General features: G+C 42.6%; 1 protein-coding gene across 2 annotated transcripts in view; it reads right to left on the reverse strand.

Annotated features, from left to right (window-relative positions):
* Window positions 1–15,781, reverse strand: part of FER (FER tyrosine kinase) — a 304,375-nt gene that overhangs the window by 251,372 nt on the left and 37,222 nt on the right. For both annotated transcript variants that reach the window (XM_033929145.1, XM_033929146.1), the window contains exons 3-4: window positions 9,895–10,167; window positions 7,994–8,167 (exon numbers count right to left, since the gene is read on the reverse strand). In XM_033929145.1, the coding sequence (XP_033785036.1) occupies window positions 7,994–8,167; window positions 9,895–10,101 (381 nt within the window). In that variant the 5' untranslated portion in view covers window positions 10,102–10,167. The remainder of the gene's footprint in view (window positions 1–7,993; window positions 8,168–9,894; window positions 10,168–15,781) is intronic.

Here is a 15,781-nt window from a genome sequence, read left to right on the forward strand (position 1 = left end):
TGCTGGACAGGGGGAGTAGGGAAGAGGTGCTGCTGGACAGGGGGGAGGTAAAACGAAGGGAGAAGAAGGGCTGCTGCTGGAGAGGGGGAGCAGGGAAGGGGTGCTACTGTACAGGGGAGGAGGTAAAAGGAAGGAAGAAGGCCTACTGCTGGATAAGGGGGAGCAAGGAAGAGGTGCTGCTGGACAGGGGGAAGGTAAAAGGAAGGGAGAAGGCCTACTGCTGGACAGGGGGAGCAGGGAAGAGTTGCTGCTAGACAGGGGGGAGATTAAACGAAGGGAGAAGGGCTGCTGCTGGACAGGGGGAGCAGGCAAGGGGTGGTGGTGGACAGCCGAGGAAAGACAGACAGACAGAAAGAAAGAAAGACAGCGGTCAAGGAGAGAGAGAGAGAGAAAGAGAGAGAGAGAGAGACAAAAAAAAAAAGACAGACAGACAGACAGAAAGCGGTCAAGGAGAGAGAGACACACAGAAAGAAAGACAGACACACACATCTATTCCAGCACCCGTTAATGTAACGGGCTTAAAGACTAGTTTATAATTAAGTTAAATAACACCGGTCCCAGTACATACCACTGCGGCTCTCCATTGTTTACTCTCCTCCATTGAGAAAAATGACCATTTAACCCTACCCTCTGTTTTCTATCCGATAACCAATTCCTAATCCACAACTGAACTTTGTCACCTATTCCATGAATTTTCTCAGGAGCCTCTCATGAGGAACTTTATCAAAAGCTTTCTGAAAATCTAGATATACTATATCAACTGGCTCACCTTTATCCACATGTTTATTCATACCTTCAAAGAAGTCAAGCAAATTTGTGAGGCAAGATCTCCCTCGGCTGAACCCATGCTGACTCCGTCTCATTAAATCATGTTTGTCTACGTGTTCCACAATTTTATTTTTTATAATTGTTTCTACCATTTTGCCCGTCACTGAAGTGAGGCTTACCGTTCTGTAATTTCCCAGATCTCCCCTGGAGCCCTTTTTAAAAATCGGCATAACATTGACCACCCTCCAATCTTCAAGTACTACAGATGATTTTAGCGACAGATTACAGATCACTAATAGCAGGTCAGCAATTTCATTTTTGAGTTCTTTTAATACCATGGGATGTATATCATCCGGTCCTGGTGATTTATCACTTTTTAACTTGTCGATTTGGCTCAATACATCTTTCAGATTCACCGAGATTTCTTTCAGTTCCTCCACATCATCATGCTTGAAAACCATTTCCGGTTCAGGTAGATCTTTTACATCTTTCCGCTATGTCCTTATCCTCCCTGAGTGCTCCTTTCGCTCCTTGATCATCCAACAGTCTCACAGATACCCTCACTTGTTTTCTGCTTCTGATATACCTATTAAAGACTTGTTCAACAAATCTCTGGAGACGGGAGTGATTCCTGGGGATTGGAGGAGAGCGGATGTGGTCCCTATTCATAAAAGTGGTCACAGGGATGAAGCAGGAAACTACAGGCCGGTGAGCCTCACTTCAGTTGTTGGAAAAATAATGGAAGTGTTGCTGAAAGAAAGGATAGTGTATTTCCTTGAATCTAATGGGTTACAGGATCCGAGGCAACATGGCTTTACAAAAGGTAAATCGTGCCAAACGAACCTGATTGAATTTTTTGATTGGGTGACCAGAGAGCTGGATCAAGGACATATGCTAGATGTAATTTACTTGGATTTCAGCAAAGCCTTTGATACAGTTCCTCATAGGAGGCTGTTGAACAAACTTGAAGGGCTGAAGTTAGGACCCAAAGTGGTGAACTGGGTCAGAAACTGGCTATCGGACAGACGCCAGAGGGTGGTGGTTAATGGAAGTCGCTCGAAGGAAGGAAAGGTGACTAGTGGAGTCCCTCAGGGTTCGGTGCTGGGGCCAATCCTGTTCAATATGTATGTAAGTGACATTGCTGAAGGGCTAGAAGGAAAAGTGTGCCTTTTTGCAGATGATACCAAGATTTGTAACAGAGTAGACACCGAAGAGGGAGTGGAAAATATGAAAAAGGATCTGCAAAAGTTAGAGGAATGGTCTAATGCCTGGCAACTAAAATTCAATGCAAAGAAATGCAGAGTAATGCATTTGGGGATTAATAATAGGAAGGAACCGTATATGCTGGGAGGAGAGAAGCTGATATGCACGGACGGAGAGAGGGACCTTGGGGTGATAGTGTCCGAAGATCTAAAGGCGAAAAAAACAGTGTGATAAGGCAGTGGCTGCTGCCAGAAGGATTCTGGGCTGTATAAAGAGAGGCGTAGTCAGTAGAAGGAAGAAGGTGTTGATGCCCCTGTACAGGTCATTGGTGAGGCCCCACTTGGAGTATTGTGTTCAGTTTTGGAGACCGTATCTGGCGAAAGACATAAGAAGACTTGAGGCGGTCCAGAGGAGGGCGACGAAAATGATAGGAGGCTTGCGCCAGAAGACGTATGAGGAGAGACTGGAAGACCTGAATATGTATACCCTAGAGGAAAGGAGAGACAGGGGAGATATGATTCAGACGTTCAAATACTTAAAGGGTATTAACGTAGAACAAAATATTTTCCAGAGAAAGGAAAATGGTAAAACCAGAGGACATAATTTGAGGTTGAGGGGTGGTAGATTCAGGGGCAATGTTAGGAAATTCTACTTTACGGAGAGGGTGGTGGATGCCTGGAATGCGCTCCCGAGAGAGGTGGTGGAGAGTAAAACTGTGACTGAGTTCAAAGAAGCGTGGGATGAACACAGAGGATTTAGAATCAGAAAATAATATTAAATATTGAACTAGGCCAGTTACTGGGCAGACTTGCACGGTCTGTGTCTGTGTATGGCCATTTGGTGGAGGATGGGCTGGGGAGGGCTTCAATGGCTGGGAGGGTGTAGATGGGCTGGAGTGGGTCTTGACGGAGATTTTGGCAGTTGGAACTCAGGCACAGTACCGGGTAGAGCTTTGGATTCTCGCCCAGAAATAGCTAAAAAGAAAAAAAAAAAAAAAAAAAATTTAAATTGAATCAGGTTGGGCAGACTGGATGGACCATTCGGGTCTTTATCTGCCGTCATCTACTATGTTACTATGTAAAAATTGCTACGAGTTTTTGCCTCTTTTGCAAGTTTCTCTTCATCTAACTTGCCAGTGCTTGTGTTTCTTCCCATTTTCTTCATTCAGATCTTTTTTTAACTCATTAAAGGATGCTTTTTTGGCTCTAATAGCCTCTTTCATTTCCCCTTTTAACCAAGCCAGCTCTAGTTTCCTCTTCTTTCCACCTTTGTCGATACGTGGAATACATCTGGTCTGGTCTTCCACGACAGTACTTTAAAATTACATTACATTACATTAGGGATTTCTATTCCGCCATTACCTCGTGGTTCAAGGCGGATTACAAAAAGTTAAGGAAGGTGGATTACAAAAGATGTCTGGTCATTTTCAAGGAGAGTGAAGAGTACAGTAGGTTGTTTCAGGGGTTGGGGAGTTAGTCGCGGGAAGGAAGAGGACTTGTAGTGTTAGGTCTTTTTCCAGGGATTTCTTAAGCAGTATATATGCGGTGTTAGGTCTTTAACATCCACGCCTGGTTTACAGTCCTAACCTTTGCAACTGATCCTTTTAACTTCTTTTTAACCATTTTCCTCATTTTATCATAGTCGCCCATTCAAAAATTAAACACCCCTACAGTAGATTTCTTTTGCAACGTTATTCCCAGTATCAGCTTAAATTAAATCACGTTATGATCACTGTTTCCCAGCGGACCCAACACAGTTAACTCCCGTACTATGTCTTGCATTCCACTAAGGACCAAATCTAAAATAGCACCCCCTCTTGTCGGTTCAGGGACCAGTTGCTCCAAGAAGCAGTCATTTATGACATCTAGGAATTTTACCTCCATAGCATTCCCCAATGTAACATTTAACCGGGCAATGTTGGAGTAATTGAAATCATCCATTATTATAGTGTTGTCCATTTCTCCAGCTTTCCTAATCTCTGAAAACATTTCTTTATATTTCTGCTCATTAAGATGTTATTATTACATACAGACTTCCAGACTAAGTTCTTCACCTTCTCATTCCCAACATCCCTGTCCTCCATGGTCTCCCTTTATTGTGGAGGGCCACACTGATTTTAAAGAACTGTATCTGGCTTTCAAAGTACTATACAGTAGCTGTCCTATTTATTTGGCTTCTTTATTGAAAATCAGACCAAATTCAGTATCTAGCCCTTGGATTCAATTAAATAAACATGAATCACCAAAGATTTCCTCCATTTATCTGGCTTCACCTCACAGGAAATGTTTTAGTACAGTAATTCCAAGTTTGTGGAACTCATTAACTGTGGTCATTAGATGTGAACAGGAACATAAGAATAGCCTTACTGGGTCAGACCAATGGTCCATCAAGCTCAGTAGCCCGTTCTCACGGTGACCAATACAGGTCACTACTACCTGGCCAAAACCCAAGGTGCAACAATATTCCATGCTAGCAATACAGGTCAAGCAGTGGCTTCCCCATGTCTTTCTCAATAACAGACTATGGACTTTTCCTCCAGGAACTCGTCCAAACCCTTCTTAAAACCAGCTATGCTATCCACTCTTACCACATCCTCTGGTATATGAAGTTCTAGAAACTACTGAAATCTTGGCTGTTCTCCAAGTATTTTCAATTTAAAAGTTTATATATGGCCTCTTTAATAAATTGGAACAAGTGTCAATGGTTGAAGTCTCTGACTTCTATGCTATAAATCATCTAGATTTATTTATTTACTACCCTCCCAGAAAGCTCAGGGCGGGTAACAGTAGAACAAACACAGTTTCAGAGAGCGGGGTAACAGAAGGTGGGGTTACAGAAAACAGAGGGAACTTAGGTACAATATTAAAGGCTATCAAATTATCATCAAGGAGAAATATACAGATTCTCGGTATATGCAAATATATTAACAGCACTTTTGTGTGTTTCCTGATGCAAAGTATTTTAACAATGTCTTCAGACAAAAAATTGGAACACACAATTGAAAATGAATGAAAATATTTTTCAGGTGTGGTTGCAAAAAGATTTCTTTTTTAAAGATATTGTACTGTGTTTCCTTTCAACAAATACTTTATTTACCTGAAAATAAGACCTAACCAGAAAAATAAGCCCAAACATGATTTTCAAGATGCTCAAAAATAAACCCCAGTTAAGACCAACCCCCAAAGCGCGCCCCCTGAATGTCTGTGGCAGGAGGAGTGCCCAATTCCTCCTGCCGCAACAGCGAACCCTCCCTACACAGTCCAAGGAAGGATAACCACTCCCTCTTGCCACTGGTCCCATCACCCCTGAACCCCACCAAACACTCCCCAACTCCACCCATGACACTCCCCCAACTCTACCCATGACACTCCCCCAACTCCACCCATAACACTCCCCCCAACTCCACCCAAGACACTCCCCCAACTCCACCCATGACACTCCCCCAACTCCACCCATGACACTCCCCCCAACTCCACCCATGACACTCCCCCAACTCCACCCATGACACTCCCCCAACTCCATCCATGACACTACCCCAACTCCATCCATGACACTCCCCCAACTCCACCCCAACACTCCCAAGATACCCCTAATACTCTCTGACTCCACCCTAACACTCCCAGACTCCACCCCAACATTCCCCGATACCCCAACATTCCCCTGACACTCCTCAACTCCACCCTGACACCCCATGATCCCCTTGACACTCCCTGACACCCCTAAGATCCCCCTGACACTCCCCGACTACACCCCAAATGCTCCCCTTACCTTTATCTGATGGTTGGCAAGAGGGATGTGGGCCTTCCCCTTCCCGGTGCATTCTGGGATGCACTGGGGTAGGGCCTAAGGCCCTGATTGGCTCAGATGTCTAAGGCCTCTCCCACAGGAATAGAACGTAGAATAAATGTAGTTTGTTGTACATGAGAAAATAAGACATCTCTTAAAAATAAGCCTCAATGCGCCTTTTGGAGAAAAAATTAATTTAAGTCTCGGTCTTATTTGGGGGGAAAATAGTAGCAAATTTAGTGTGCTACAAACAAAAATTTACTACAGTCCGTATTAATGATCTGTTGCAATGCAGTATCACCCAAAGTACCTCATTATTTAACAAAAACATATGCAAGAATGGGTTTGCTGGCCAATTTTCACAAAAAAGATTAACTACAGCTCAGCCCCATATTGGTCTTTCTTACATAATTTTGTTATGGAACTTAGTCACATCCACAGAAAATTGTTTGGGGCATGGTGTCTTTATGGTCCTCTCCATTTACTTTATTTGTTTGAGGAACAATCTAACACAAACATCTTCCATCTACTACTGACTGCATAATTTAAATTACTGCCAATCTTCTCTGATGTCAAAACTAACAAGAGGAAAATAATTTCAAAACACAAACAGCATGAAAAAATTCAAGAAAATAAACAAAAAACATAATAGTGTAATTGCTGTAACTTCTTAAAAATCCTCTTAGAACTCCATATTCCTTAGTCTTTAATCAGTGGGTAGATTGTGCTCAGAGATATGGAGGAAAAAGGGGACAGAAAGTCCCCAAAAAACCTCACCACCCAATCATTGTAAAACTTCCACCTTAACACACTTTTATATGTGCATGACTTGAAAAATTATATTATCGAAGAAGCACTTATCTTATGTGTATAGTTCTTTGGCCTCGACGTGCCACGTTTCAAAATTTCTTCAGGAAGCCAAATGGTAACAGCAAAAGACTCTTAAGTCTTCCAAAATGGGTGTCAGTCTCTGGTCTGGCTTGTACTTCAGCTTTCAGTTAACTTCCGATATCTGCTAACCCTAATCTTCTCTGATGAGCATTATTTTCTTTGAAAACTATGAAAGCCAGCAGGTCTCTAATGTCTTCCACCCCTCCAGGAAGAACCCCAGTCCCTATGAAATTTTAATTCTTCTTCTTTACAGTAGCTCTTCAGCTACACATTAAATCTCTTTAAGCAACAGCTTATACTACTGTCCCCCTTTCCATACACAGCTAATACCTCGGAGAGAGCTACCAAACAGTTTTCAAATGCTATTTAACTAAGCAAATGTGCAGGCATGTTGAAAGAGAAACAGAAAAGTAGTTCACCAAACAGTTACTTCTGGTGACCAAACCACCTAGTACATGGGATAGTAGAGTTTAGAAACTGTGAAAGTATAAATAAAACAAAACAAATATACTAGGGGTGTCCAACTTTTGGCTTCTCTGGGCCGCATTGGCCGAAAAAATATTTCTGGGGCCGAACAAACGCTGCAGCAAGACAGAGGAGGGAGCCAGCAAGACAGTAAACACTCGGGGGCAACAGAGGAAAACACTGCAGCGCCCTTGACCAGGGCCGCACAAAATACTTCACGGAGCCGCAGGTTGGACACCCCTGAAATATACTGTAAATCTCTTCCCAAAGTTGATATATCTGTAATCTACTGTGAATGAATATAAAATACAAGTTTCAGAGATGGCTATCTGGTTTCTCTAACAAGACTATGTTTACAAATGTTCCAAAAGACAACTAAATGAGCTCTCTTTTTAAATAACACATGGTTACTGGAGCCCAAAGGCAAATAGAAAGAAGGTATGAATGTCCTTAATTTTTTCAGTACAAATTAAAAAAAAAAAAAAAAAAAGAAGTCGGTAACCACACTAGAGCAGCGGTCTCAAACTCAAACCATTTGCAGGGCCACATTTTGGATTTGTAGGGCCACAGAAAAAATAGTTAATGTCTTATTAAAGAAATGACAACTTTGCATGAGGTAAAACTCATTATAGTTTATAAAATCTTTCCTTAATTGCTTCTGATTGTCCTCTCCACTCCATCTCACAATCGCATACAAACGCAGGAAAGCACTTGCGTAAGGTTACAGCAGTGAAGTGGGCAACGTTCCAGAACAATGGTAACATACCGAGGGCCTAAAAATAGTACCTGCATTAGAGTGACTGAACATACTATATATATTACTCAGTTTACAGAAGAACAGAAAAATTAAGAAAAAGTATGATTATTCTGAACAAAGTACCTTCCACATCTCTGCCTCAATTTGTTGATGAATACTTGCATAGCTCTTCTTTACTTGCTGCTTATCTTTGATCATGAGGGTAAGCCTGTGTAGTGGTCCTGAATTGAGGTCTTCTGCATGAGTCTTCATTATTCTGCTAAGTTGTTCTGTCTGCTGTACCATATGCAGCCAGGACTGTGGGGGAAATGTCAAATGGTATACTCGGTTAAATCTTCATAGACAACATGCATTAAAAAAATCTGAACTGCCAGTGAATTAGGGCACAGATACTTTGGCAAATAGATTAATAAACATCCATGCAACTGGTAATATTTTCCCAATTCATATGATCATGAAAAAAAAGTTATAAAGACCGCAATCATAAATTAAACAAGTAGTATGAACAATATTTATAAAGCATTTAAATCCATCACAAGATCATACAGACACAGAGGGGCAATGCTTATCACACGAGGAAGGATAGGGAAAGGGCATAGAGGAGAGATGTTCACAGAGGAAAATCCTGGAAGGCTACAGTCAGCCGCCAAGGGTATATCTGGAAATGGAGTGGATACTGCACCATTCATAGAAGAAATTTATTTATAAACCTAGACATAACTCCTGGTACTCAAACTCATTACTAATACTATAGAAAAAAGTACAGAGAATGGAAAGAGCTTGGAGGAAAGGCCAAGAACACTACATCAACTGGAGGGAGGAACTAAAACAAAGAAGCGACAGACAAGGCAAAGGAACAATGTTTTGAAGATCAAATAGTGAAATCAAAAAACACTTCTAAAAGCCTTTTCAGAATATTCAACTCAATCATAGATACCAAAGACATAACTGATGACTCCAACATACAGCAACCAAATGCAACAGAACTAGCTCATTACTTTCAAGAGAAAATAAGAACTAGAGAATGACACGGTGGCAGTTACCCGCGGGTAGCCAAATGGTGGGGGGGAATAAGTACTCACCCCGTGGAGCGGTGAATGGCCTTGACCCCGCAGTTAAGGGAGGGAAGGCACGTGTGTGGGTGGAAGCTTCTCCTCTGACGCAACTTACGGTTGCGTCAGAGGAGAAACTTCCGCCCACACATACGCGACTGCAGGCAGGCAGGCTTCGCCGGCTTCAGTAAATTTTTTACAAAAGTGCCGTGAAGGTAAGGGGGAGGGAGGGCTGGAGATAGATTTGGCCTAGGGAGGGAGGGGGCTGCGTGCGATCGGTGACCGCGCGCCTTCCCTCCCTTAACTGCGGGGACAAGGCCATTCATTGGAAGGTAAGTCCAAATATTCACAAAGGGCTTATGAGAGACTTACTCCCTCTTCTACAAAGCCACGTTAGCGGCTGCCGCATGGCAACAGCCTCAAAGCCCTTTAAATCTCTATGGGTTTTGGGGCCATTACCACGCGGCTTTGTAGAAAAGGGGGTTAATTTTCTGGCAAAACTCTCCCTATGACTATAAAACAGGTTAAACTAAACCCTGCAAAAATATAAGGTGGTACCAGTTTATTGGGCCAACTTAATGCATTTATTTTTCCACCAACTTTCAGGAATTACACTGATGAAGGGCTCTCAAAGTAAATTAAGAAATGTATTAAATTAGTCAAATAAAAAGGTACTGACCTATGTGTTTAGCTCCATGCATTAAAATGAACTAACATTACCTTATCAGGAAAAAATGGAATGGGGCAAAAACAACAAATGCAAGTCAGACAATCAATCCTAAAACACAATGCAAGGGAGAATACACATGTCTAACTAAATTATTTGAATATGTCAGCTTGAGCTGCACTTTCTACACAGATTTAACACAAACATTTTACCTCCCCTCACAGATATTTTGGCAAATTATCAGATAAAAAATATTAGAATAAATCAGTTCTACTTTCCAATTTGTACTGAAATAGTTTTCTTACCTTTGACAGATTGCTAATGTAATCCAGTTGCAAAGAACTTTCCCTGTCAACTTGATTACAAAGGCTCTGCAAAGTAGATGCATAATCTTTGTCACTTTTAATTCTCAAGGTCATGAATTTCTTCACAGTTTCCAAAAGTCGCAGTTCCCAGTCTTGCAGTTTTAACAAAGCATCATGGGAATCCTTCAGATCACTTCCAAATCCCATTGTTACTTTAAGGCACTACAGACACCACAAGCAGCAGAGAGTGTTCTGATTAATACATGCCTGCAACTGTGAAATAAAGAAAAGTTGTCAAATGAGTTGAGAGAGGAACTACCAATATATTCTTTTTACATTATGAAATAGGCACGAGCATGGCATTTTTGTTATCTATAAAACCAAGATGTAAGAAACTTGTAATCACTTCCCAAAACTTATGAGCAGTGGCGTACCTAGCATATGTGGCACCCAGAGCCTATCATTTTTTGACACACCCCCATCTGTATGAAAAACATGATTTTTAGTAACAATCCACACGACACACAAGAGTGTACCTAAGAAAAGGCAGCATCTTACATACTGCAGTGAGCAGTATGTCAATAAACCCATTGTAAAACTAAACAAGCCAGACTAGTACAGATCAATCCTACAGTCAATCCTAACAGAAAACCATGTCTTTTTGAACACACAGAACATAGAAAATACCTTCACCTAGTATGTAATCACAAACTAACCCCTCCCCCTTTTACAAAACTGTAGTGTGGTTTTTAACCATGGTGGTAACAGCTCAGATGCCAACGCTAAAAAAACGCTCTACAGTTTTGTAAATGGGGAGATAGAATAAAAATACATAGACAAAGATTAAACTGAAGCACCAAGAAGCTGGTCTCTTCATACAATGCAACACCACAGAAACAGCAATGCATCTCCCCTAAAGCAAAAAAAAAATATATAATTTTTTTCTACCTTGTCTTCTCTGGTTTCTGCTTTCCTCATCTTCTCTTCACTCTCTTCTTTTCATCCACGGTCTACCCTCTCTCTGCCCCTTCTATATGGCATCTTCTCTCCTTCTATTCACTTTCCAGAAACTTTATGCCTCCGCCTTCCATCTCTCCCACACCCCCCTGGTCTGGCATTTCACTCTCTCCTCCCCCTTCCCCCCACTTCCATCAGCATCTGTCCTCTTTCTCACCCTTCACCACGCTTTCATACCACCCTGACCCCCTTTCTCACCCTTCACCACACTTCCATACCACCCTGACCCCCTTTCTTACCCTTCACCACAGTTCAATACCACCCTGACCCTTCTCACCCTTCACCACACTTCCATACCACCCTGACCCCCTTTCTCACACTTCACCACACTTCCATACCACCCTGACCCCCTTTCTCACCCTTCACCACGTTTCCATACCACCCTGACCCCCTTTCTCACCCTTCGATATACTTCAATACTACCCTGACCCCCTTTCTCACCCTTCACTATGCTTCCATACCACCCTGACCCTTTCTCACCCTTTACCACACTTCCATACCACCCTGACCCCCTTTCTCACCCTTTACCACACTTCCATACCACCCTGACCCCATTTCTCACCCTTCACCATGCTTCCATACCACCCTGACCCCCTTTCTCACCCTTTACCACACTTCCATACCACCCTGACCCCTTTCTCACCCTTCAGCACACTTCCATACCACCCTGACCCCCTTTCTCACCCTTCACCACGTTTCCATACCACCCTGATCCCCTTTCTCACCCTTCGCCACACTTCAATACCACCCTGACCCCCTTTCTCACCCTTCACCATGCTTCCATACCACCCTGACCCCCTTTCTCACCCTTTACCACACTTCCATACCACCCTGATCCCCTTTATCTCATTCTACCACCACGATATGCTTCTTCTCTCTCCATCGAAATCAGCAAGGTCCCACGATGAATATTTTTGCTGCCGCTGCTTCGGACAAGGTAAGTGACGTCGGAGGGGGGCTGGGCTGGCAGAGGTCTCGCAATGACTGCGGCTGCTGGTCCATCTCCCTCCGACGTCACTTACCTCTTCCGAAGCAGCAGCAGCAAAAGTAATCATTGCGGGACCTTCATGCACTTCAGCGCGGCTGCCGACTCGGCTCTGAAATAAATACAGCAGCTGCACTGACTTGCTGTTTTCAGCAGCGCGGGAGCTTTCGGATCCGGCCGGCTGTGCACCCCCTTGGAGTGTGCACCCAGGGCGGACCTCCCTCCCCTTGGTACGCCACTGCTTATGAGGCTCTTTTCATATGAGCAATCATAAGTTCCAGTAAGACAAATAAGCAAAGCTCAAGAATACAGCAGCTATTGATAAGTGTGTATGCTTTTACCTGTAACTTGCCTAATTGATAGGAGGGCTATAAATTAAATCAAGTCAAGTACAGGCAAATATTTTTCTACATGCCATATTGACAAAAATAGTACAAAATAATCATAAGCTATGACCCCTTTAATCACACAAGGTCATTCTTTTTGTTCATGTTACTCAGCATGCAGTCTCTGGTTTGGGAACATACTATTACTTTATGAAGTACAGTATTATCATTTTTGTTCCTTTGAAGATAGTGGGGGTTTCTATTGGCTCATTAGAAAGGCTCTTTTTAATTACATATTCCACTTCTGGCGGAATTCTGCGCAACTGTGCAGCACAGAATTCACCATCTATGCAGAATTCTGCCCAAACCTTATAATCTGCCTGTTCCTTCCACCTCCACCACATGGCTCTGGTCTCTCTTCCTCTGACTGACCCCCCTGCCATGAGATCCAACATACCTACAGCCTCCCAAAGAAGCAGCAGTGACAGCAGCCAGCTGGCACAGCCAACACTGAACAGGCAGCTTGTAGCCAGCCTTGCCGGGGTATTCCCTCTGCCGCTTCATCCATATACAGGAAGTGATGTGGCAGAGGGACTGCCCCGGCAGGGCCAGCTGCAAGCAGCCTGTTCCCAGCACTACCTCTGCTGGCTATCACTGTTACTGCTGCTCTGGGAGGACTGCAGGTGTGTCTGATCTCATGGAAGGGGGGGGGGGGTCGGTCAGTTGGAGAGAGGCCAGGCCCACGTATGGGAAGGGGAATGGATGTTAGGCCCGTGGGGGGAGGGTGAGGAGGGGACATTGATCCTGGACTGCAAGTGGAGGGAGAGAAGAGAGTACATGGATGCTGGACTGCAAATGGGGTGAAGAGGGGAATGGATGCTAAATATGCAGGGAGAGGAGGAGAGGGGAGGGGACATGGATGATGGACCAGTTAAGTAGAGGGGAAAGGGGATGAGAAGTCGAAGGCCAGAAAGGTGGATGAGAAGGAAGAGATAATAACACATAACAAATTTACTAATATACCGCAGTAACCTCTCAGTTCAACACAGTTAACAACAATCAAGAGACTGTACAAGCACAGTGTATTATAATCACAATCAGAAGAATTTGTCAAATAAGTAGGTCTTTAGCATTTTTCTAAAGGAAAGATAGGAGCTGGAGCTTGTTATCAGGATAGAAAAAGGTTTATCCCCATGATCCAGCTTGAAAAGATAAAATTCTATGGAAAAATCTCTTGTATAAGCAACCTTTTACAGTAGGAAATGTAAATAATCTAAAATGCCAAGAAAAACGTTTTCTATCAGTAAATTCAAAGTGATCAATATAATCAGGTATAAGGTTTAACAATGATTGTCTTTAAACGACTCTCCGAAAAAATGCGATTCGAACAGAATGGCATTTTTTGGCACCACTCTGTTCAAATCACGTTTTTTCAGAGTCGTTTAAAGACAATCATTGTGTTTTTAGTCTACAATTGTTTTCTGATATCAGTGTACTCAACTGGACCCCTGAGGAAGGTATGTTCACTGAAACATGGACCGTGTAGGGTCTGGTAGGACTACATATGTGAACTATTAAATGTGTATTTATTCATGTCTATTTTTTGGAATAAGTGATTAATAAATCATCTTTTAGAACATCATTTTCCACAGTTTTCTGTTTTTATCGTTTGGATTTTACATGACCAACATACTTACACTTTATGTTACTAGGTCAGAATGTCAAATTGGGTTACAAGTAGCACTGGACATGCAAGAGATTTCTAGAATAAGAGTTAGAAGCTGTTTGTGCAAGAAAGATCACTAAATATAACAGAGATTATAGCTGAAGATTAATACATGAGAATAAAACATGTTTAGCTGCAGATCTTAGGGCTAACAGCATTAAGTAGAGCCATGGTGCATGATTTGTGCTTAGAGCCTCAACCACAGAACACTGGAAAGGAGTCTTACTTAGATGTTTCCTGCTGATATGTTGCTGTACCAGTCCAATGTAGAAACCACATAAAGTTAGTTATTAATAGGCCACAACAAAAAACTGACAAGAGTATTATATGAAACTAGTTACTGACATCTGGTGTTGAGTCTGTGACATATATAATCAAATAGAAGAGCTCATATGGGTTATTGATAACCAGCCCATAGCTTATATGAGAGAAGAAAAAAAAAATCCACAGTTACTTACCGTAACAGGTGTTATCCAGGGAGAGCAGGCAGCTATTTCTCACATGTGGGTGAAGTCATCCATGATGCCCCAGTATCGACAGCTGCTAAAGAGCTCTTGCACTTTAAGAACTTTAGAAAGTTCGCAACTGACCGCACCGCGCATGAGCTTGTGCCTTCCCACCCGACGTAGGCGCACAGCTCCTCAGTTCAGATAGTCAGCTAAGAAGCCAACAAGGGGAGGTGGATGGGTTATGAAAATATCTGCATGCTGACCTTGGATAACACATGTTACAGCAAGTAACTGTGCTTTATCCCAGGACAAGCAGGCAGCATATTCTCACATGTGGGTAACCTCCAAGTTAACCAGAAATAGGATAGTAGGAGGACTGGCTATTGGGAAAATTAATTCTGTAATACTGCTTGGCCGAAATGTCCATCACGTCTGGAATAGGATTCCAGACAGTAATGAGAGGTGAAAGTATGAAACGAGGACCAAGTAGCATCTTTGCAAATCTTATCAATAGGTGTAGAATGGAGAAAAGCCACTGAAGCTGCCATAGCTCGAACCTTATGGGCTGTGACATGACCCGCCAGTTGCAGCCCAGCCTTAGCATAGTAAAACAAGATGCAAGCAGCCAACCAGTTGGAAATTTTCCTTTTAGAAACAGGCTGCCCCAACTTATTAGGATCAAAGGAGATAAAAAGTTGAGAAGACGATCTATGTGGTTTAGTTCTTTCTCTGCAAATAGTAAGCCAAGGCTCGTTTGCAGTCCAAAGTGTGAAGAGCTGTTTTTCCAGAATGGGAATGAAGCTTGGGAAAAAAAACACTGGAAGCACAATGGATTGATTGAGATGGAACTCCGTGACCACTTTCAGTAAGAATTTTTGATGAGTGCGAAATATCACCTTATCATGATGAAATATAGTGAATGGTGGATCCACTACCAAAGCTTGAAGTTCACTGGCTCTGCGAGAAGAAGTCAGAGAAATGAGAAAAACTACTTTCTAAGTAAGGTATTTAAGCTGAGCTGAAGACAATGGTTCAAATGGAGGTTTCATCAACTTAGCAAGTACAACATTAACCATTGAGAGGTAGTTTGACATTGAATAGTCCTTTCAAAAATTTGGAAACCACAGGATGAGCAGTGAGAGGTTTTCCATCCAATGGTTGATGAAAAGCAGCAATTGCACTAAGATGGACTCTAATGGAAGTAGATTTGAGACCAGATTGAGATAAATGGAGAAGATAATCAAAAATTGAAGGAGGTGGATTGTGGCTCCTGATGATGAAGATTGCACCAAGCAGAAAACAGAGTCAATTTTTTAGTATAACATTGTCTTGTGGCTGGTTTTCTGGAAGCATCCAAGATGTCTCTGACAGATTGCAAAAACTG

Source organism: Geotrypetes seraphini, chromosome 1, assembly GCF_902459505.1.
Source record: "Geotrypetes seraphini chromosome 1, aGeoSer1.1, whole genome shotgun sequence".
NCBI classification, from domain to species: Eukaryota; Metazoa; Chordata; class Amphibia; order Gymnophiona; family Dermophiidae; genus Geotrypetes; species Geotrypetes seraphini.